Raw genomic sequence first — 21346 nt, 5'->3', positions numbered from 1 at the left:
GCAAAACTGAAACTGTACCCACTAAGCCATAACTTTCCATTTCCTTATCCCTCAGCTCCTGGCAAGCACCATTTTACTTTCTGCTCCTATGAATTTGATTACACTAGATACCTTCATGAATGAAACCATGCTGCGTTTGTCTTTTGTGACTACTTGCACTTAGCGTATTAAGTCTGTCCTTCCATATTGTAGCATGTGACAAGATTTCCTTTCTTTTTAAGACTAGTAACACTCCACTGTGTATGTGCATATACACTCACACATATGTATTGACACACCACATCTTGTTAATCTGTTCATCTGTTGGTGGACATTTGAGTTGCTTCTTCCTTTTCGATATTGTGAATAGCATGGCTGTGAACATGGGTATGCACATATCTCTTTGAGATCCTGCCTTCGGTTCTTTTGAATACATACCTGATTGTTGGATCTTATGGTAATTCTATTTTTAAGTAACTGCTACACTGTTTTTCATAGTGACGATACCATTTATTTACATTCTAACCAACAAGGTACAAGATCTTCCACTTTTTCACATCATCAGCAATATTTGTTTTGTTTTTTAAATAGTAGCCTAAGGAGCGTGAGATGACTTCATTATGGTTTCGATTTGCATTTCTCCAATAGTTTGTGATGCTGAGCATCTTTCCATGTGTTTGTTGGCCACCTGTATATCATCTTTGGAGAAAAATCCAATCAAGTCCCTTCCCCATATTTTTAATCTTAATTTTTAGTCTTTTAATCTTATTTTTAATTTTATTGGAGTTTTTATATATTATGGATATTCCTTATCAGATATGTGATTTGCAAATATTTTCTCTCATTCTTTAGGCTGCCTTCTTACTCTGTTGATTGTATCCTTTGATGCAGTTTTTAAGTTTGTAGTCCCACTTTTCTATTTTTTTTTTGTTGTTGTTGTTGTTGTTACATGTGCTTTTGGTGTCATATCCAAGAAATTATTACCAAATCCAATATTAGGACTCTCCCCGTTTTTTTTTTTTTCTGGGAATTTTATAGTTTGAAGTCTTAGCATTTAGGTTTTTTAAGCATTTTGAGTTCATTTTTGTATGTGGTATAAGGTAAGGGTCCAACTACATTTTTTTGCATGTGGATATCTAGTTTTCCCAGCACCATTTGTTGAATAGACTATCTTTTCCCCAATAAGTGGTCTTGGCACCTTTGTCAAGGCTCCTTTGACCATATACTCAAGGTTTTATTTTTGGTGGTCTGTTCTGTTCGTTGGTCTTTAAGTCTGTTTTTATGCCAGTACCACATTGTTTTGATTACCATTGCTTTGTAATATGTTCTAAAACCAGAAAATGTGACTTCCAACTTTGTTCTTTTTTCAAGACTGTTTTGTCTACTCAGGGTCCCTTGAGATTCTATATGAGTTTAGGATGGAGTTTTCTATTTCTGACAAAAAAAAAAAAAAATGATGTGGCCTTTTGATAAAGAGTGTATTGATTCTATAGATTGCTTAAAGTAGTGATATATTACCAATAACAAGTCTTCCAGCCTGTGAACATAAGAGGTATTCCCATTTATGGTGCATCTTCTTTAATTTCCTTCAGCAGTGCCTTCTAGTTTTTACCATAGACGTCTTCCATGTCCCAGGTTAAGTTTATTCCTGCATATTCTTTTTTTGATGCGGTTGTAAATGGTATTGTTTTCTTAATTTTCTTTTTATTTGGTTTATCTAAATTCAACTGACTGCTCTTGAGCACTTGAAATACATTTGTGAGACTGAACTTAACATTAATTTTTAATTAATTTAGGTCCAAATTCAAATAGCCAAATCTGGTTAGTGGCTACCATTTTATTCAGTGTAGATGCAGAATATTTCTATCATCCCAGTTCTTTTGTACAATGCTACCTTGGGATATCTGTTTATATTGTCTCTCTTGTAGGTTATTTGTATTCTAAACCTAACTCTAACTGTAAAATTAAAGTCTTTGTCCTGCTGGTAAGTTGTCCAGACCATTGACATGGGCAGCTTGCTGTGTATGTTTCCAACTTAGTCTTGTGGAAAGTATTAACAGGAAAGATTATTATACAAACCACTGGCTATTAACTCAGATCAGGATAAGAATTAGGAGCACCTTCACATGTGTGGAACTCAAATAAGTGACTGAGTCTAAGACCAACAGAAAGACATTTGAAAGACATTTGTGACTTTAGCCACATTAAAATGTTTTGAGAAAAAGAAAAGCAATTCAAGCTACTTAACCCCAACCTCCCTTGGGAAGGGAAGCATAATTGCCACCCTGTACTCTTGCAAAGAGCGTTCTATATGGTGGCTACTGCTTCAGCTACCCAAGGACTGCAAGTGTTCTCTGAGACTCTGCCTCCTGCCTTCTGGTACCAGAGATGGGGACAGAAGGTGGTCATGCAGCTGCAAGTGATATAAAGGGGCACATGCCCTGTGAAGCTCTTTCCTGCCCCATCCTTCATGTGTTTATTCTGGGGAAATGTCGAGTATTATTTGACAGTGAGGTGTTTTCCCCCACCTATAGTCTAGCCCATCATTTAGGATGTTACTAAGGAAAAGAGAAGCAGTTAGAAGAAGTGCTGAAGGGAACAAAGTCGGGGGGGTGGGGGTGGCAGGTGATGGAGAAGGTAGGTGATGCTTAAGTCAGGCAGGAAGGAAAAGAAGGTACACACCAGCTTGTTGGCTCTGAAGCTAGATGATGTTCTGTCTCTTCTCTAACCTCAGCCTAAGCTCCTGCAAGGATTCTACCGACTGAAGGACTGCTAGACATCTACACAGGTGTCTCCAGCAAGCATTCATTGCCCTCGCAGAACACTGTCAGCCATGTTTCAGATACTTGGAATGAGTCTCTCTTGCTGTGTTCCTTGTTTGTTTTTTGTCTTGGTTGACTTTATCAGAACACTTCTGGGTTTCCTTTTGCCCATTTCAACCTGGGAAAGGTATCATTTCTCTGGCTAATTCCTAGTGTTCAGTCAGAGGAGGGCTGATAGTTCAGCCCACTGTCAGATTCTTATTTCATCCCTAATGAAGAAGGCCAAAAATAGCTAAAATTCCTCACCTTGGGTCTGACTTTACCTTCAAGGGTGAGAGGACACTAGGTAAGGGAGGACTTGTTTATATTCATTAGTATAAAGAAAAAATTAACGTCTGATATAGCAGACATGTAAATTAAAAAAAAAAAAAAAAGACTGAGCTGTAGTGTGTTCCAGGGTGAAAAAAAGAAAAATGCTAAAGATTTAAAAGGGACAAAGGTAGGGAGGATAAGCTGGAAGTGACCTTTATTTTGACCTTTGTGTGGACTATACCAGAACATGACAGATTTTGGTCCAGGCAGTTTTAGACAGAAAGCATAGGTGCTTTCTAAAAGTGTGTTTTTGCTTTGTTTTTTACAAATACACATCCAGATCACACTTCCAGAACCTTCTTATTAGTGTCAGATTGTGTTGATTCAATTATAAGGTTCAGTTTTAACCTAATAAAGGCCTTTTGTTGGGGTGGAATGGATATATATGGCAAAGGCTGGAAATTTTCCAAGTCATTCAGTGGATTACAGCTTCACTGTTGAATACTATGAATGTGATTGTCCTGCTCGTGGAAAAATCTAATTATTGTGTTTCTCTGAACTTAGGGCTATAAAAGAGAGAAGGAGAGAGAAAATGTGCCCTTCCACCTCACATCCGGCAGCCAAAGGTCTCTGTCTCCATCTCATCCCAAAGCCAGATCACCAGCTTCCTCCCGACTTTGGTAAGTGAAATATAAGAGCCTGGCAGTGTTGTTCCATGTTGGATAATTAGTAGTGTCTGTCCTCTGGCTCTGAAAAGAAACTGTTCTCCCCACATTGTTTAGCCTTCTCTTAGGGAGTAACATTTTTCCTCAGAGGAAAGAAAAAAGAAGCCTGGAATGAACCTCTAAAGCAAATACTTTAGATCTTACATGTTTGCCATGTAAGATGTGAGAGATGTGCTCACACAGCTCAATACCTTCATTTCTCTTGGTGTTGGTATTCCAAGACTGGTACATGGTAGAGATGTGGAGAGAGGGGGGTTCTGGCGAGCCTGTCCTCATGTTCCCTCTTCTCTTTGTCTGTTGCCCAGGCTCCCATCCAAGTCCTTTCCCCATCTGCCTGGCACCCCCAGACCAGCACCCTCCACACCTCCTGGACCAGTCAAAGCTGCCCCTGCTCAGCTCCGGCCCCCCTCCCCCGGCAACATCCGCCCTGTCAAGAGAGAAGTCAGAGTGGAATCTGAGAGAAAAGACCCTGAGAAGGAACCTCAGAAAGTTTCCAGTGAGCCCTCACTAAAGGGCAGAACACCTTTGGTGAAAGTAGAAGAGTCCACAGTTGAAGAGGGGACGCCAGACGAAACAGAGCCTGCCCCCGGTAGGAACCCACTGACTGGTGCAGCGGGGGCTGCTTGGACTCTTCTTTCTCTGCTGCACTGCTTTTACTTAGCCCTTCCTCCTTCCCTCTCTTCCTTCCCTCCCTTCTTTGCTCCCTTTTTGGGCAGTTGGAAATTTTACTCTAAGACTAATTTGGGGACCTTTTCTTAAGTATAATTTTCTTGCATATAAAGAAGGAATCATCCATCCAACAGCCTATTGTTAGAGCCACAGCATATTTGTTCCAGGTATGGTTTAGGATTCCTTTCATTGGCTGAGTCCAATAATTTGACAAAATGTGGTATTCAGAGCACCTGTGTCAGAATCATTTATCTATTGCTGTGTAACAAAGTATCCCAAAACTTTGGAGTTTATAACAACAGACAGGTACTGTATCATGCAGAGTCTTGAGAAAGGAATTTGAGAGCAGTTTAGCTGGGTTGTTAGAGGATGACTCACACACAGGGCTGTCATTTCCTGACGCCCAGGCAGGTAGCCGTCGTTTCCTGACACATGGGCCTCGCCATAGGGTTATTTCATGTCCACACAGTCTGTCTGCTTGCTCTGTTGGCTTTCCCCAGCTGAGTGACCTGGGGGAAACACAAGAAGCCCACGGTATCTTTTATGCCTAATCTCAGAAGTCTCACATACACAGAAGTCACGATTTCTACCACACAGTTCATTAGAAGCAGGTCACTAGCTTCAACTCACACTCAACTGGAGGGGATTAGTCCCTACCTTTTAGAAGGAGGATTTTCAAAAAATTCATGGAAATATTTTTCAACCACATCTATAATGTTTCATACTATAGAACCCTGCCCCTACCTCAGACCTATTAAACCAGCATATGTTGTGAATCCATGGACTCTGATACTAAGGTCGTCTGACTCCTGTGCAGGATTGCCAGAAAAAACAGTGGCAGTTATCCTGTGTGGGGGCTTCCCTGGTAGCTCAGACAGTAAAGAATCTGCCTGCAATATAGGAGACCCAGGTTCGATGCCTGGGTCGGGAAGATCCCCTGGAGAAGGGAATGGCTACCCACTCCAGTATTCTTACCTGGAGAACCTCATGGACAGAGGAGCTTTGTGGACTAGAGTCCATAGGATTGCAAAGAGTCAGACATGACTAAGCGACTAACACGTCACTTACACTTCACATCCTATGTGTACTGTAGTTTGAGGACCACTGGCTTATTAGCCTGCGTGACTGACAGAGGTCAGAACTTTTTCCAGGAGACCCAGTGGATGTCATCTCTACCAGACTAACCAGATGCTGTCTAGAAGTTTAAAAATCACCTGGAGCTAGAAATTCAGTACATCTTGTTGAAAACTGTCTTCATCCAAAAGTTTTCTCTTTAAAACTTAATTTGAAGATAGAGGGTGAGGGCAAAGAAAGAGCAGATGACTCAAGACAAATGATAATATTGTTAAGGGAATGGGAGAGTCCAGTATCTGTTTACATGTAAACAGGCAGAAGAGAAAGGCCAAAAAATGTCCTGAAGACAAAGAAAAAACTTGTGGGAGCAGGAGAAATGTAAATCTTGAAAGGGTCTGGAGTGGTCAGGTGCATCTCACCTTGGTGCCTGGGGTTGGGGGTTGGGAGGGTTCCCTGCTGCACAAGCCCTCTAGGTACTCTCCCTGAATCCAGATAAGGTCAGAGAACTGCTGTAATCTTGCATGTTCACATTAGGACTGGCAGTGGAGACCTGGCCTGTCTAAGGAGCACGGATGCTGGTTCATTCCTTCTCAGACCTGGAGACAATGCTGGGTGGACCTAAGGGATCTCTCGACTGTTGTCTTCCCAGCCTGAACCTAGGCTCGTAGTAGGGACACTGGCCATGGTCATAGAAAGGCTTTAGTCCTCTAATGATAAATAGTCACTTAAGAGAAGGAATTTTTTTTTAATGTAATGAAAGGCAGATAGGAGCTCTCGTCTTTTTTTCTTAGGGTTATAACTTCCTTTAGAACCTAATGTGAGGCTCTATATTCAGTACACGTTCGATATGTGTTGTTAACTGATTTAACTGTGTAAAAATAAGACTCAGTGACAGTGTCAGCTTTGGATGTCTCACTCGCACATGAAGCTTTTTGTTACCTGTTGCCCGGTTACAGATAGAATACAGTGAAACCCTGAGAACGCTCCGTAATAAACATTCCCTTTTCTTTTATAATGATGAATTCTAGGCCTGGGGTCTGGGGAATGCTAGTTTTTGTTTTGTTCTTTGGCTTTTGTTTCCAATTGGCTTTCTCCTTGTACCTGTTTGTTCAGCTGCTCCAGCGGCAGCCTCGGCCCCAGCTCCGGCCCCAGCCTCTACCCCAGCCCCGTCACCAGCCCCGTCATCCACCCTGACTGCCAGTGCTTCTCCAAAGACCTCTGCGGGCACCACCGACCCAGAAGAGGCCACAAGGCTGCTTGCTGAGAAGAGGCGGCTGGCCCGAGAGCAGAGAGAGAAGGAGGAGAGAGAGAAGCGGGAGAAGGAAGAACTCGAAAGGTAATGGAGTGACACCCTCGTGACACCTTGGAGTAAGTCTTCAGAAGTGGTGGTAGTGTTGAAGGCGAATCTATGTAAGTTGTTACAGAATTACTCTCACCTGCTGTTCCTCTGATGACTAAGCAACTTTTTAAGTCACATTTTTTTTTAATAATGACAATACAACAAAATTGATGGAGAAAAGTTTGAAGAAAAAAAAAACCATAATCCTGCCAGATTTCAATAAGTGTGTATGTTTTGATTCATCCTTTCCAGTCTCTGAACAGTGTGTGGGTGTATATACATGCCTATATACAGACACACATATTTTCATGATTGTAACCACCGTAGAGGTACAGTTGTACAGTCTGTGTTTGTTTGTTTTAATCTAACATCTTGCTCATCCCCATGTTTCCTCATTATCTTATTATTTTAAAGCTGTATAATAAAAGCTCATGTTTTCTTCCTTCCAGATAGAATTCCTCTCATAGGGTAGCTGCTGGGAGATAAAGTGCCCCATGACTACCTGCCAGACAGTATGCCAGGGGTACTTTGCTTAGTTGGCCTCCTTCTGGAGCTAATAAGGCTAATGTTAATATAATTGTTCTTCAAATAGGCAGAACTGCCTCTCAGGAAAGTATGCTGGGCCGCCATCTTGGACATGCCCTACCCTTAGTCCCAAAAGGGAGTTTACATGGTCCATCTTATCCCGTCCTGCCCCAGAACGTTATAACCTTTATTTATTTACAGAAACTGGGAGGGGAGTGTTAAATTCTTTACTAAAAGTTAACATTATTGGATTAAATAAGTCTGAGCCTTTAAAGATAGCTATATTGCAGATCCTTAAAACAAAAAAACAAGCTGCCCTCAGAATACGAGTGGTTACATTTTGCTTTTTGCTTCTGTTTCCCACGAGGCAACATGAGGTGGGGGAGAGAGAGTGGCTTCACATGTATCCAAGCGGAGACTGTGGCAGACCTCCCAACAGCCGTCCTTGAGATAACCGCAAGCTCCAGACTCGCCAAGGAACTCCCCTCACATTTCTTTGTCTTGGTTGGTCTTTTTTCCAGACAAAAGCGAGAAGAATTGGCCCAGAAGGTAGCTGAAGAGAGAAGCCGCCGAGAGGAGGAGGCTCGCCAGCTGGAAGCTGAGCTAGCCCGGCAGCGGGAAGAGCAGCTGCGGCGGCAGGAGGAGGAGCGGGCCCAGCGCGAGCGCGAGGAGATGGAGCGCATCCGGAAACAGGTAGCGGGGTCCGGCTCGCGCTGGGAAGCAGGTCGGCTGCGCGGCCCTGGCTCAGGATGGCGCGAGGGGGCAGCTCAGATGAGCAGAGCAAGGTGTCTAGCATGTGGTGAGGAGCGCTCTGAGTCTCCTGTGCCCCGGGATTTCGGGACAGCGGGCAAAGCCAGCTTGTCCCTATGAAGCCGATGCCGTCTTCTCATTTTCAGAAGGAAGAAGAAGCTCGTGTTCGGGAAGAAGCAGAGAGGGTCCGGCAGGAGCGGGAAAAGCATTTCCAGCGAGAAGAGCAAGAGCGCCTGGAGAGGAAGAAGGTATCTGGGACACTCACTGCTCTGATTCTTCCTAGAATGAAGCAGGCTAAAGATGGAGAGACTGGCTCACCACATTCAGAAAACAAATGTGTCTTGCCCATTTTAGGTTCTCTAAAACAGCTCAGTATTAATATTCTCCTCCAAAGAAATCGGTCTTGGTGTTTCAGTCCTCACCAAAAAACAGTCACTTCCAATTCATGTGGCCTAAGCCAATTCCAACGTTTTTGTGTGTGTGCTGTGCCTGACTCTTTGCGGACCCTATGAACTGTAGCCCTCCAGGCTCCTCTGCCCACAGGATTCTGGAGGCAAGAATACTGGAGTGGTTTGCCATTTCCTCCTCTAGGGGATCTTCCCAACTCAGGGATTGAGCCTGTGGCTCTTACCTCTCCTGCATTGGCAGGCAGGTTCTTTACCGTTAACTTTTTTAAATAACTACAATTAAGACAAAGAGAATATTTTCCTAAAATAGACATGCTTAGGTGCCCTGCTATTTGCTTAGTCAGTGAAATGCACCAGGCTAGCTTTCTTCCTTTATCGGATCTGTTTGCTCAATCCTTCCTTTCTTGTAGCGACTTGAGGAGATTATGAAAAGAACCAGAAGAACAGAAGCTTCAGATAAGGTATTGAGATGGCCATTTTTAAAACTATTCTTAATGTGTTTTTTTTAACCTGTAATTTTAACATTAAAAATGCTTTTTTCTTGGCTAGAAAACTGTTGATCAGAGAAATGGAGATATAACCAAGGGAACTCCCACTGGAGGAACAGGTATGTATTTCAGTGAACTCAATTCAAATGCAGAATTTTTGAATTGACTCTAGAGGTCAAGATAAGCACTGATTTTAAAATAAACAAAACTAATTCATTCACAGAAGCTTAGGTGTATCTCATCTAATCTACAAATCCATTTATCTAAAAATCGGTAGCATTTCTAGCAGATTTTTTTCACATTTGGTTATACTCTAATGGAGTTGATATCTTAAGTCATTTTATATCATATACTTGTTCTATTATGTATATATTTGTGTGTCCATATCTGATATATATGCCTTTATATAGGGCTTCCCTGGTGGCTCAGAGGTTAAAGCATCTGCCCGCAATGCGGGAGACCTGGGTTCGATCCCTGGGTCGGGAAGATTCCCCTGGAGAAGGAAATGGCAACCCACTCCAGTATTCTTGCCTGGGGAATCCCATGGACAGAGGAACCTGATGGGCTACAGTCCACGGGGTCGCAAAGAGTCGGACACGACTGAGCAACTTCACTTTCACTTCACTTTCATAGTGGTGGATGGTTTAGTCGCTAAGTCATGTGCAACTCTTGTGACCCCATCCATGGCCTATAACCCACCAGGCTCCTCTGTCATAGGATTTTCCAGGCAAAAATACTGGAGTGGGTTGCCATTTCCTTCTCCAGTATATACACACATTAAAATTAATTTTCTTTGAATATATAATTAAATATCATTTGGAGACTCAGGTTTATTCCCTGGGTCAGAAAGATCCCTGGGAGAAGGAAATGGCAACCCACTCCAGTATTCTTACCTGGAGAATTCCATGGACAGCCCATGGGGTCACAAAGAGTCGGACACGACTATAGGACTAACACTGTCACCATCTGCTAAAGGAACCTGTATTTATATTTGCTATTAAGGACATTAAACTTTCTGTACTTACAGCAGTTCTCAGAAAAGGATTTAAATGTTATGTAAGTTCTGACTTCAGAAGACAATTAAAATTTGAAAATTGTTGAAATTTCATTAGAAAATTGTTCATATGCCATAGGCTTTGGCCAGAGATGATTGATTTCTTGGTGATTTTAAATCAAATTTGATGTAAATGAAAATAAAACTTCATGATTTTACAGAAGGGTGGTTGGTCAGTAGTACATTATTGTTTTCTCCTTTCATCATCTGCAGTGTCAATATGAAGAGACAGGACCAGAGATACCTCAGTTTCTTTTGCTTGCCTTTTTTTTTTTTTTAAAGACAAATGAAATGATTTACAGGAAAGGACATTTCTCTGTAAACTCTCAGTTCAGTTCAGTCACTCAGTCATGTCCGACTCTTTGCGACCCCATGAATCACAGCACACCAGGCCTCCCTGTCCATCACCAACTCCCAGAATTCACTCATACTCACGTCCATCGAATCAGTGATACCATCCAGCCATCTCATCCTCTGTCGTCCCCTTTTCCTGCTGCCCCCAATCCCTCCCAGCATCAGAGTCTTTTCCAGTGAGTCAACTCTTCACATGAGGTGGCCAAAGTACTGGAGTTTCAGCTTCAGCATCATTCCTTCCAAGGAACACCCAGGGCTGATCTCCTTTATAATGGACTGGTTGGATCTCCTTGCAGTCCAAGGGACTCTCAAGAGTCTTCTCCAACACCACAGTTCAAAAGCATCAATTCTTCAGCACTCAGCTTTCTTCACAGTCCAACTCACATCCATACATGACCACTGGAAAAGCCATAGCCTTGACTAGAGGGACCTTGTTGGCAAAGTAATGTCTCTGCTTTTGAATATGCTAACTAGGTTGGTCATAACTTTCCTTCCAAGGAGTAAGCGTCTTTCAATTTCATGGCTACCGTCACCATCTGCAGTGATTTTGGAGCCCAAAAGTATAAAGTCTGACACTGTTTCCACTGTTTACCCATCTATGTCCCATGAAGTGATGGGACCAGATGCCATTATCTTCGTTTTCTGAATGTTGAGCTTTAAGCCAGCTTTTTCACTGTTGTCTTTCACTTTCATCAAGAGACGTTTTTGTTCCTCTTCACTTTCTGCCATAAGGGTGGTGTCATCTGCATATCTGAGGTTATTGATATTTCTCCCGGCAATCTTGATTCCAGCTTGTGCTTCCTCCAGCCCAGCGTTTCTCATGATGTACTCTGCTGCTGCTGCTAAGTTGCTTCAGTCGTGTCCGACTCTGTGCGACCCCATAGACGGCAGCCCATCAGGCTCCCCCGTCCCTGGGATTCTCCAGGCAAGAACACTGGAGTGGGTTGCCATTTCCTTCTCCAACGCATGAAAGTGAAAAGTGAAAGTGAAGTCGCTCAGTCGTGCCCGACTCTTAGCGACCCCATGGACTGCAGCCTACCAGGCTCCTTCATCCATGGGATTTTCCAGGCAAGAGTACTGGAGTGGGTTGCCATATGTACTCTGCATAGAAGTTAAATAAGCAGGGTGACAATATACAGCCTTGATGTACTCCTTTTCCTATTTGGAACCAGTCTGTTGTTCCATGTCCAGTTCTAACTGTTGCTTCCTCACCTGCATATAGGTTTCTCAAGAGGCAGGTCTATAAACTCTAGGGACTTTCAAATGTGAACTTTGGGGTTTAGGGATTTGGTTTTACTTCAGTAGAGGCTTTCCTAGGTCCTTTAGGTCATGACCCCTTCTTAATGGTGTTTTCATGCTCTTTTTATTTTTAAATATTTGTTTGGCTGCACCAGATCTTAGTTGTATTTGGCATACAGGATCTTTAGTTGCAGTGTGTGAATTCCCAGTTGCATCATGTGAGATCTTGTTCCTTGACCAGAAATTGAACCCAGGCCCCCTGCCTTGGGAGCATGGAGTCTCCTAGTCACTGAACCACCAGGGAAGTCCCCATCTTTTTTTTTTTTCCCCATGCTCTTTTAAAGATGCCCTAATTATATTTGTTTGGAAAACAGCCTTAATGGTTGCCTGTTAACCCCACTGTATTTTTAACAGGTTGTCTCTAGGAATGTTGTAATAGATGCGGGCTTGAAGCAGATGTGGCACCCAGTGAGTGATCAGAATGCGCATTTTAGGGTGTAAATTGTACCAACTCAGGATTATTTGAGGAGCTGATGCTGTAGATTGTGCAGAGCCAAATAAATAGCTCCTAGTTTTTTTTCCCCCAATCTTTCTTCTTTCTGCTATTTCCCTGTCAATTCTTTTGATATTCTTCTGGAACAAACAATGGTGAGAGGGAAGGTGAAACTTGTCAGTCATCATACTTGTGTTTATCGTCACTAATAATCAGTGTGATTGAATACTGCTAGAAAGAGGCCTGAGGATTATCTGATACATTTTCCTCTTCTCCCAGTCTCTCATGTGGTTGAGGGCTAAATGGTATTACCAGTGCTCCAAAGAGAATTCTAGGCTAGGGCGGCAGGTGAATTTGCAGACCTATCAGAAGCCTTCTCAGAAGCCGTTACCAATTTTGTAAATGTTGACAGCTTTTAAGTTATCAATCTCTTCTTTGCTTTAGTTACTAAGTTCTTTGTACATCTGGTCATTTTATTCAATTTGTACTAAGCTGTGAAATAACACTTCTTTGGAATTATTTCACTTATTCTCTGACATCAAGCTGAAACCATAAACTGCCACAAAGGTCCCTGAAACTATGATCTATGTTAAGTTTTATAAGACTTCATATAAACCTGGCCCAGATTTTAAAGTCACTTATCAATACTGTTGGCTTACGCTAGACTCCAGCAGGGAGCGTTGAATGACTAGGTAGCATAGTTAGGTACAATTCACTGGCCTTCCATGTATGAAATCCATACCATTCTTAAGCGTGACTAGAACTAAACTGAGTTTTACCAAATAGGGTAAAACCACTTTTCACCACTTAGGGTATTTCATGATTATTTGCTCCAGATCCTTCAGTAATCATTTGTTCAGCATCAGCTTGGCCAAGTCAACTGCTGTGATTTCAGTATTACCTATTTTGCCCAAAATCAATTGGGTGCAGGCAAAAATAATAGCAGCCCTGGTTTCCACCCTTACAATGTGCCATGCAGTGTTCTAAGTACTCTTACTAAGTACAAGTGTTCTAAGTACAGTTACTTCTCACAGTAGCCTATGAGGTAGGTACTATTATCCATGAGGAAACCAAAGCACAGAGCATTTATGGCTTGCCCAAGGTCACAGAGCTGGAAAGTGGCAGAGCCAGGACATAAATCCAAGCATTCTGGCTGCTGGGCTTTGGGTTTGATAGTAGAGTAGTAGTAACCCTTTATCCCATCATCTTTGCTGTGTCCAGCAGTATCTACACTTCCGAATATGACAAACTCTCCAGGATTGGAGGAACCAGAGGCCAGCACCCATGTGGTTACCTCTCACCAATCAAAAGTGACGGTGGACAGGTGAGTTAGACAACCGGGGCTTTTCTTAGCACATTAGAGCAAAGCAGGACAGCTTTTGTCTAACCATCCCCTCCCCCCCACTGTTAGCTCCGCCAAATCCCACCAGAATTTTCTGATGGGGCCAGACGGAATTTCAGAGTTTTAACATGAAGATTTATTATATTTAGATTCATTATTTTGGTTAGAGGTAGTAATTTTGTAATCTGAGAAAAGGAAAATGTCTTTTCTTGAACTGCTAAATATGATGGTGAGGTTTTTGTGTGGCTATTTAATCAAATTACAGGGAATAATTTGTTACTTTCCTTTATATATCTTTGGCATGATCCTGGACCATCTTCACACACTTTGATGATATATAACAGCTGTATTTTTACTGTATATAATATTATAATGAGTCACAGGTTTGTTCCTTAGTAAAAGCAATTTAGATGCCAGTATTTCTTATACCAGTAGTAGGACTTCCTACAAGGAAACAAATGTTTGCTGACAGTAGTTAAGAAGTGTGGGTTGAGGGAAGATTGCCTTACTCTTCCCTTGCCTTTATATTGACAGGATTTTAACAGTGCTGTCTCAAACATGAAAAAAGTTCTGTCTCTAATGCCAGCCTTAGACACCATAAGAGAATTGAAGCTCCTCAGATTAATTTTCTTTTAATTGATAGAACAATATGTCTTAAGATCTAAGATCTTTTTTCTTCCCAGTTATATTGAGATGTGATTGATATATTGCACTGTGTAAGTTTAAGGTATATGGCATAATGGTTAATATATATAAATTCTTAATCTAAAAACACATACCACACATTTTATAGTATTGGCAGCAATGAAAAGACAAGTCATCCTAAGGTGTCATAGGGTATCTTTGTATTATCTTCCTGGGACAGTAAACTTTTTTTATTTTGCCCACTTAGAATTCCAAAAAAAACACAATTTTCTGAAGAGATACCTTAACAATAAGCTTTTGATTATGTTGAATAAATTTTCAAAATTATCGAAGACATTAATATTTCATTTTTAAATTAGTTTAATTTTTAAATAAAATATTCATTTCCAACTCCTATTAAAAAGTACTGCAGAGAGTGCCCCATTATTATAACAAGTAATAAGTTTTTTAAGCCACTGATAATTCTCTCCAGGGAATAAAATTAGCTTATACATTAGCTGACTCTCTTCAGTGGTAAAATCACCAAGTGATTAATCATTGTATAAGAAGCCAAAACATATCATCTTCAAAAGTCCTACATCCAGCTTCAACCTCGCGTGTAAGCCAAAGAAGAGGAATTCAAAAGCTGGTTCTCGTTAAAGAGGATCCATAAACCCTAACCTCAGCAACTTCAACTTCAGTTTAATAGTTTTTGCATATCACTGTGTCCTCTGAACATTTAATAATTGGTCATCCAAAGCATATGGTATGATTATTCCTCCAATTGTTAATAAGCCTGGGTGGAGGGGTTGGGTAGTAGTGGAAGGGGAAAATGAAGTCAGCTGTTGAGTCAGACATGGGGTTGGTGTTGGCATTATAGCTTGTCAGCACACGCAGATCTGAAAGGTGATGGAGCTGACATCCGTCAAGGAACAAGGGCTTTGAAGATATATTCGTCTTTTGCCAAAACTTGTACTTAAAAGTCTCTGTGGGATGAGAACCGAAACTCCCTGGTTACCGAAAGCTCACTCATATTGGGAAAGAATAGGATGGCAGGCATTCAGTGTGTGTGCATGCAAGCACACTCATGTAGACTGTGATGCCAAGCTTCCTCTCAGTTCCATGGTACAATAGTGGGAAAGTACCACACCATCATAGTCTGAATCTGTATAATAATTTTATGTTCTTTTCCACAGCACTCTTACAAATAATATTTTCACTGTACCCTGCAAGGCCTTGTGATGCAGTTAGGTCAGGCATCTTTCTTTTTCTCCTAAAAGAAGAGGTTTAATAGTTAACAAAGTGAAAGTGAAGTCATTCAGTCATGTCTGACTCTTTGCGACCCCATGGACTGTAGCCCACCAGGCTCCTCCATCCATGGAATTTTCTAGGCAAGAGTACTGGAGTGGGTTGCCATTTCCTTCTCCAGGGGATCTTCCCGACCTGTGGATCGAACCCAGGTCTCCCGTATTGCGGGCAGACACTTTACCTTCTGAGCCACCAGGGAAGTCCAATAGTTAACAAAATATGTACCAAAATATCCATATCAGAAATGCTTTAGAATATGTTCCACAAAGTCAATATATCTCACTGACTGAGGAAAATAAACTATATCCTCAACACAGGGGCAGAGAAGCAAAAAAAAAAAAAAAGTGGGAGGGGGACCGTGGAAAGAGTGGATGTATATTAGCTTCATTTTCACCATTTGGGAAGGAGATGGAAAAAAGACTAACTTACTAAAGTTCAAGTTGCTGGCATTACTGACAGAGACCTGATTTTCTGATCTCTTTCATAGACCTGTCTATAGCTAAACATTCAGTTAATAATCAATGTATATTAAAAGTTAAAACATTCACAATTTTTGCCTCATTTTCCATTTGAACACTAACTCCTGTCAAGCAGGGTCATTTTCTTATGAGCACTGAACAAATCATGAAGTTTGCAAATATATTTACTGCAGTCAGATAAAATCAACAGTAAAATTAATCTAGCATCCGTTTGATGCATAGGCATCGTTTTGTCACATTGTAAGCATAATATATAACCTAAAAAGGGATGCTGGTTTGGTTATGGAGTGTGTAGAGGGAGCACAAAACATAAAAGAAATTACAGGTAGAAAATTAAGGATTTCACGGCCAACTGAATGTATCTCAAAAATCCAAGCTATTAAACGTGAATTGATAGGATTCGAGGTAGGGTCAGAGGCAGAGTTAAGGGGCAAAGATGAGAAGGTTGGTCTAGAACAATTAACCTATACAATTATGTTCATGTTTTAGGAAGCTAGAGATAGGGAGAATTTGAATAGCCAGGCAGTGTACAAAACAGCATTATGAGAAAAACAGGACCAGAAATCATGTAGCCAATCTGGAATGCAGACCATCTGACAGTACTTAGGCAGCTTGTACAAATTATCCCCCTCACCCCCAAGTTATAATCCCCTCATCCTTGAAGTAAAGATCCTAATGAGGGCTCTTTTTATCAGACAAAAGGATGTAAAATGCCTGCAGTAGAAATTGTTGAATGTATGTAGAATTATTGATAATGATCTATTCTAATTGATAAATTGTTCCATTTTATTAACTTTAAAATAAAAAGATTTTTTTAATAAAGTATAAATATGTTGAAACTCATCATTTTTAATAAAAATGATGTCATTATGATTTATTATAAAAGTTTTGGGTTGTCCTAAAAATGTTTTCCAGTTTTAATACTAACTCCTTTAATTTTGATTTTTCGAACTCCCTAGTACTCCCAGTTTGGAAAAACAACCAAGTGAAAATGGAATCTCAGTTCAGAATGAAAATTTTGAAGAAATTATAAACTTACCCATTGGATCTAAACCATCCAGACTAGATGTCACCAACAGTGAGAATCCAGATATTCCTTTGAATCCAATTTTGGCCTTTGACGATGAAGGGACACTTGGACCCCTGCCTCAGGTAGACGGTGTTCAGACACAACAGACAGCAGGTAAGCTTGCCTCAAACTCCCTTCAGTAAACGTCAGAAATAGGTGACACCAAATATGGAAGGAGAAGGGAATGGCAACCCACTCCAGTATTCTTGCCTGAGGGATCCCTGGACAGAGGAGCCTGGTGCGCTATGGTCCATGGAATCACAGTCAGACATGACTGAGCGACTAACACTTAAGAGGGAGTGAACCTTGTCCTGTATGACTTTGGCACACTTTGTCCTTCAAGGGACCAGATACGCCTCTTGGAAAAGACTGTATGGGTCATAGAAATTGAATTTTGAGTTGTGTTGGGCAACTTCTAGGGCCCCTCTTATTCTCCCACTCAGTGTAGAAATTCAGTCTGTAGCACCTGTGGGTATATGTGGGCCTCCCCTCACAGAGCAACATTCATTGCCCAGAGACACTGCTGGTCAGAACATGCTTCATAGTAAGACAAAAACTTAACCGTAACTGAGTGGCCAGTGAACCAAGTTCTGTCCACTGGAGATAAGGTTTGTTTGGTTTCTATTCCATCTTTCTCAGTTCTAAAGATATTTGAAGACTGCCAACAGGTGGCTCAGCTGGTAAAGAATCCCGCTGCAATGCAGGAGACACAGATTCAATCCCTGGGTCAGGAAGACCCCCTGGAGAAGGGAATGGCTACCCACTCTTTTTTCTTGTCTGGAGAACCCTATGGACAGAGGAGCCTGGAGGGCTGCAGTCGACAGGGTTGCAAAAAGTTGGACATGACTGAGCAGCTGACACTGTTACTTTTTTCACTTTCAGCATGTTCTCTCATGATTTTTCTCATGTTTGGCACAGCAACCTGGGATAATACATTATTGTCCTTTTTACGTGTAATGAGATAACGATTTAGGTAACAGGACCGTCTAGGAGTATACTGACTGAGCCCAGGGGCCTTCCATTCCTAGTTGAGTGACTGCAGCTGTTGACTCTCTTAGGCCCTCTGGGACTTAGTTAAGCTGAAGTCATTGTGCAAAAAGAACAATAGCGTTACAGGACCCAGAGAAATAACAACATAAAAAATTGCCAACTCAGTGCTCCTAGTGACTTAACAGCACAATCTCATCAGGCTCCAGAACAAATTGGATAATCCAGCTTCATCTCTTTTCAAACCTCTTGGAATTCTATCAACTTCTCTCTCTCCCAACACCCCACTTTCACATATTGACCAGCATCTCTTAATACTGTCGTAACAGCACCAGACAAATTCAGGATGTTTAGATGAGTTAGTAAAGCATTACTTGTGGTCAAATTGTTTTGTATTAGATTGCAACAGATATTTTTAGATATAAATATATTAGATCTAACAAATATTTTCCAGTTTAAAACTGGTTGAAAAAGCCAATCTTGAACCTTTATACACATGAAGCTAGTCTTTTTGCCCTCCTCTAAGATACTGACCTTGGGCCTGTAACTTTGCTTTAGTGATCTGCTCTTTTTAAGATTGTGAAAAGAAGAAGGTCCACTGTAAATGAAAGCTATTAACACCTGACATTCTGTTAAATTAAGCCTTTGAGAACAATCTGATTACCTGTGTGTTGATGGAAACACTCCTGGTACAGCTTCCTACTTTGTCATGTCACAGATTCACAGAGATGGAAGGAATGTTCAGATGACTTTTTCATTTGCCAGGTTTTAAATCACCTTTTGATTTAAAGGTGATTTAATGATTTACCTGTCATTTCATCCCCACTGTTTTCTAGGAACATAGTCCAGTGTTTGCATTAGTAGGTGGTGTTAGGGGTTGTTTTTGTTCATGGCTACTTATCAACCATCATTTATTTCAGCTTCAACATATGACTGGAGCCTGAAACATCAGGTACTGAGGATTCAAGACCAATGAATGTAAAGTTTCTAATCTCAAAGCAAAGTACAATTGACTTAACACAGTTTGAAAAAGCAAATGATATATAGCCTAAGTTAAAGAAAGGACATGTGTTTTCCTATTAGTGGTAGAATTCGCTTAGAAGACCAGCGATCCTGATCAAATTGCCTGTTCATATGTAAGACAGTGTATAAAAAGCATAGTAAAGTTTTAGGAACATAATGATATTACTGTAGTATTTTCTAAGACGTTAGGTAAATGTCATATTAATCTGTTCTTTCTTGTTTCCTAATATAGAAGTTATATGAGCATTTCTTCTGAAGAACCAAAGCAGAAATTTAAAAAGAAATTCTACAGTTAATGGAATTCCTTCCATGCTGCAAAGGAGCATCTTCCCTTCCTCCAGTTTTCTAAAGATTTCTTGACCATCATTTTGAAAAGATTTTATTAAAACTAGCTAAAGACAACAGACTGGAAAGCTTTTCTAATAATTTTCGCCAGTAGAGAAAAAAAAATGCTCCTTGTTCTTCAGTACTTTAAATGGCTTTTTCCAAGTGTACTCCTTCTTAGGAAATCAATATTTTTCTGCTTTCTTTAAAAGGTGAGACCATTTGGCTATCAAAAATAGGCTGAGTAGGCATGATTTTTCACATAGATATTTTGTTCTTTAAATGCTAACATGTAAAATTGACACAGAAATTTTTACCTTTTACAATATACTTGAAAATATAAGTACCTCTTGGTTCCACAGGTAGAGTCAATAGGAGAGGTGTTTAAATTAAGCCTGTTTGTTAAAATATTATTGCACAGAGCTCTATTTGTAGAGGCAGATTACCAGGTTCCTGTAAATGCAACTTGTACATGGACATTCTGCAAACCCCGCTGTCCCATTCTTCTTGCATCTTTTTGCTAAAGCGTACTCAAGTTTTAAAATGTGAAAAAATTATTTTTTCTAGAGCAAGAAAATAATTTACTGTCCTCTTAAATAATGTATTTATAAAGTTTTTCAGAGAAACTAATCAAATAAATTAGAACAATATGATAACATTGCAGATTTGATTTATGAGATGCATTCCTTATATTACCGTGAGAGAATGTTGCTGATAATTCAGGGCTATTTCTGAAGTCTGTTTATTGCTGCTGTCCCCAGTGATGATGGGACTTATCTTTGCCTTACTGGATCTCAAAATTATGTGCGAGGGAATAAAGATTTACTATTTCTTTAAATTAAAAAAAAAAATTTGGTTTTGCTCGTTTAAGAGCAATGAAAAAAATGATGGAATGTTGACTGTGTTTGGCACCCAGGACACTGCAGGACACCTTCATGAAGGTCCTTGTTCTGTGTGACATCCATCAGCTTTCACTCTTCACTTCCGCTGCTGAGCTTGGCTGTACAAACTTGCACTTTCATTTGATGATATAAATTCAATTTTATTTTACCATTTGAGAGACTGTTAGTAACTAAATACTGAAGGAGAGAGAACATTGAGGAAACACATGTTTTATTATGGAGTATTTTTTAAAAATGATAAACTTCTGCCACTAGAGTGTTTTTTTACTAAAAGAGGGGTTGGTTAATTAGATTGAATGAGGGGCTGTTCATTTATTGGACTGTTTCCTTAAAATCCTGACATACCATCTTTAGTAACAGCTGTAATTTGTTAAAACATTAATTTGGGGGTTTTCCCTGTTCTCAGTTGTCCATGTACACATAGTCATATTAAAAGAAAATCTGTTCAAATCGGGTCTTTGTTGTTGTTGTTTAGATTGACCTAGCATGAAAACACCAAATAAAATGTATTCGGCATAGTTTTAGGTTTCTCATATGTTATAACTGCACTTAGGTTGATTCTTGAATTTTCCAGTTATTCTTCACTTAACCTCCACCATCTTCATCTGAACAGGCTTACAGAATAGTTTTCTTTACAATTTAGAGCAGGAATTTAGTTTTTGCTAGGTTTTCCTGTTTTTATTTTTAACTTGAGCAAAATCATTAGCAAACTGAAAGCCTCTAAGTAATCAAGTTTTAATTAGAAGTGACAGAAAATTGTTAACTCTTATTTTGTTAGCTACATTGCCAGAGGATGATGACGTTTACAACAACTGGATTGCTTTCTCTCCAGCCCCTTTAGATCAGTACATATCTACCTACTGATCTTAAAGAGGTGCTCAGAAATGGCAACCCACTCCAGTGTTCTTGCCTGGAGAATCTCAGGGACGGGGGAGCCTGGTGGAGCCTTCAGTCGGACACGACTGAAGCGACGCAGTAGCAGCAGCAGCAGTAGGGACTATACTAAGGGAAGGTCTCAGGGATCAAATATGACCCTCTCCATGGCATGAAGGTGCATGGGCCTTTTGTTTTCTTTTCCACACCATTGTGGTCTGTTTTAGGCCCGTTTAGTCACCAGT

The 21346-nt window shown here is 40.6% G+C and overlaps 1 protein-coding gene across 2 annotated transcripts in view; it reads left to right on the top strand.

The window, feature by feature from the left end:
- The window catches only part of MAP7 (microtubule associated protein 7), a 179044-nt gene extending 158443 nt beyond the window's left edge, over window positions 1-20601 (top strand). For both annotated transcript variants that reach the window (XM_068985456.1, XM_068985455.1), the window contains 10 exons: window positions 3618-3733; window positions 4084-4367; window positions 6635-6857; window positions 7907-8078; window positions 8282-8383; window positions 8953-9003; window positions 9092-9149; window positions 13392-13494; window positions 16883-17106; window positions 19235-20601. In XM_068985456.1, coding sequence (XP_068841557.1) covers window positions 3618-3733; window positions 4084-4367; window positions 6635-6857; window positions 7907-8078; window positions 8282-8383; window positions 8953-9003; window positions 9092-9149; window positions 13392-13494; window positions 16883-17106; window positions 19235-19245 — 1344 coding nt within the window. In that variant the 3' untranslated portion in view covers window positions 19246-20601. The remainder of the gene's footprint in view (window positions 1-3617; window positions 3734-4083; window positions 4368-6634; window positions 6858-7906; window positions 8079-8281; window positions 8384-8952; window positions 9004-9091; window positions 9150-13391; window positions 13495-16882; window positions 17107-19234) is intronic.
- The last annotated feature ends 745 nt before the right edge of the window (window positions 20602-21346 follow it).

The sequence above is a fragment of the Capricornis sumatraensis genome, chromosome 13 (assembly GCF_032405125.1).
Source record: "Capricornis sumatraensis isolate serow.1 chromosome 13, serow.2, whole genome shotgun sequence".
Classification (NCBI taxonomy): domain Eukaryota; kingdom Metazoa; phylum Chordata; class Mammalia; order Artiodactyla; family Bovidae; genus Capricornis; species Capricornis sumatraensis.
The sequence above is the reverse complement of the archived record's forward strand: the minus strand, read 5'-3'. Positions and strand labels throughout refer to the sequence as shown.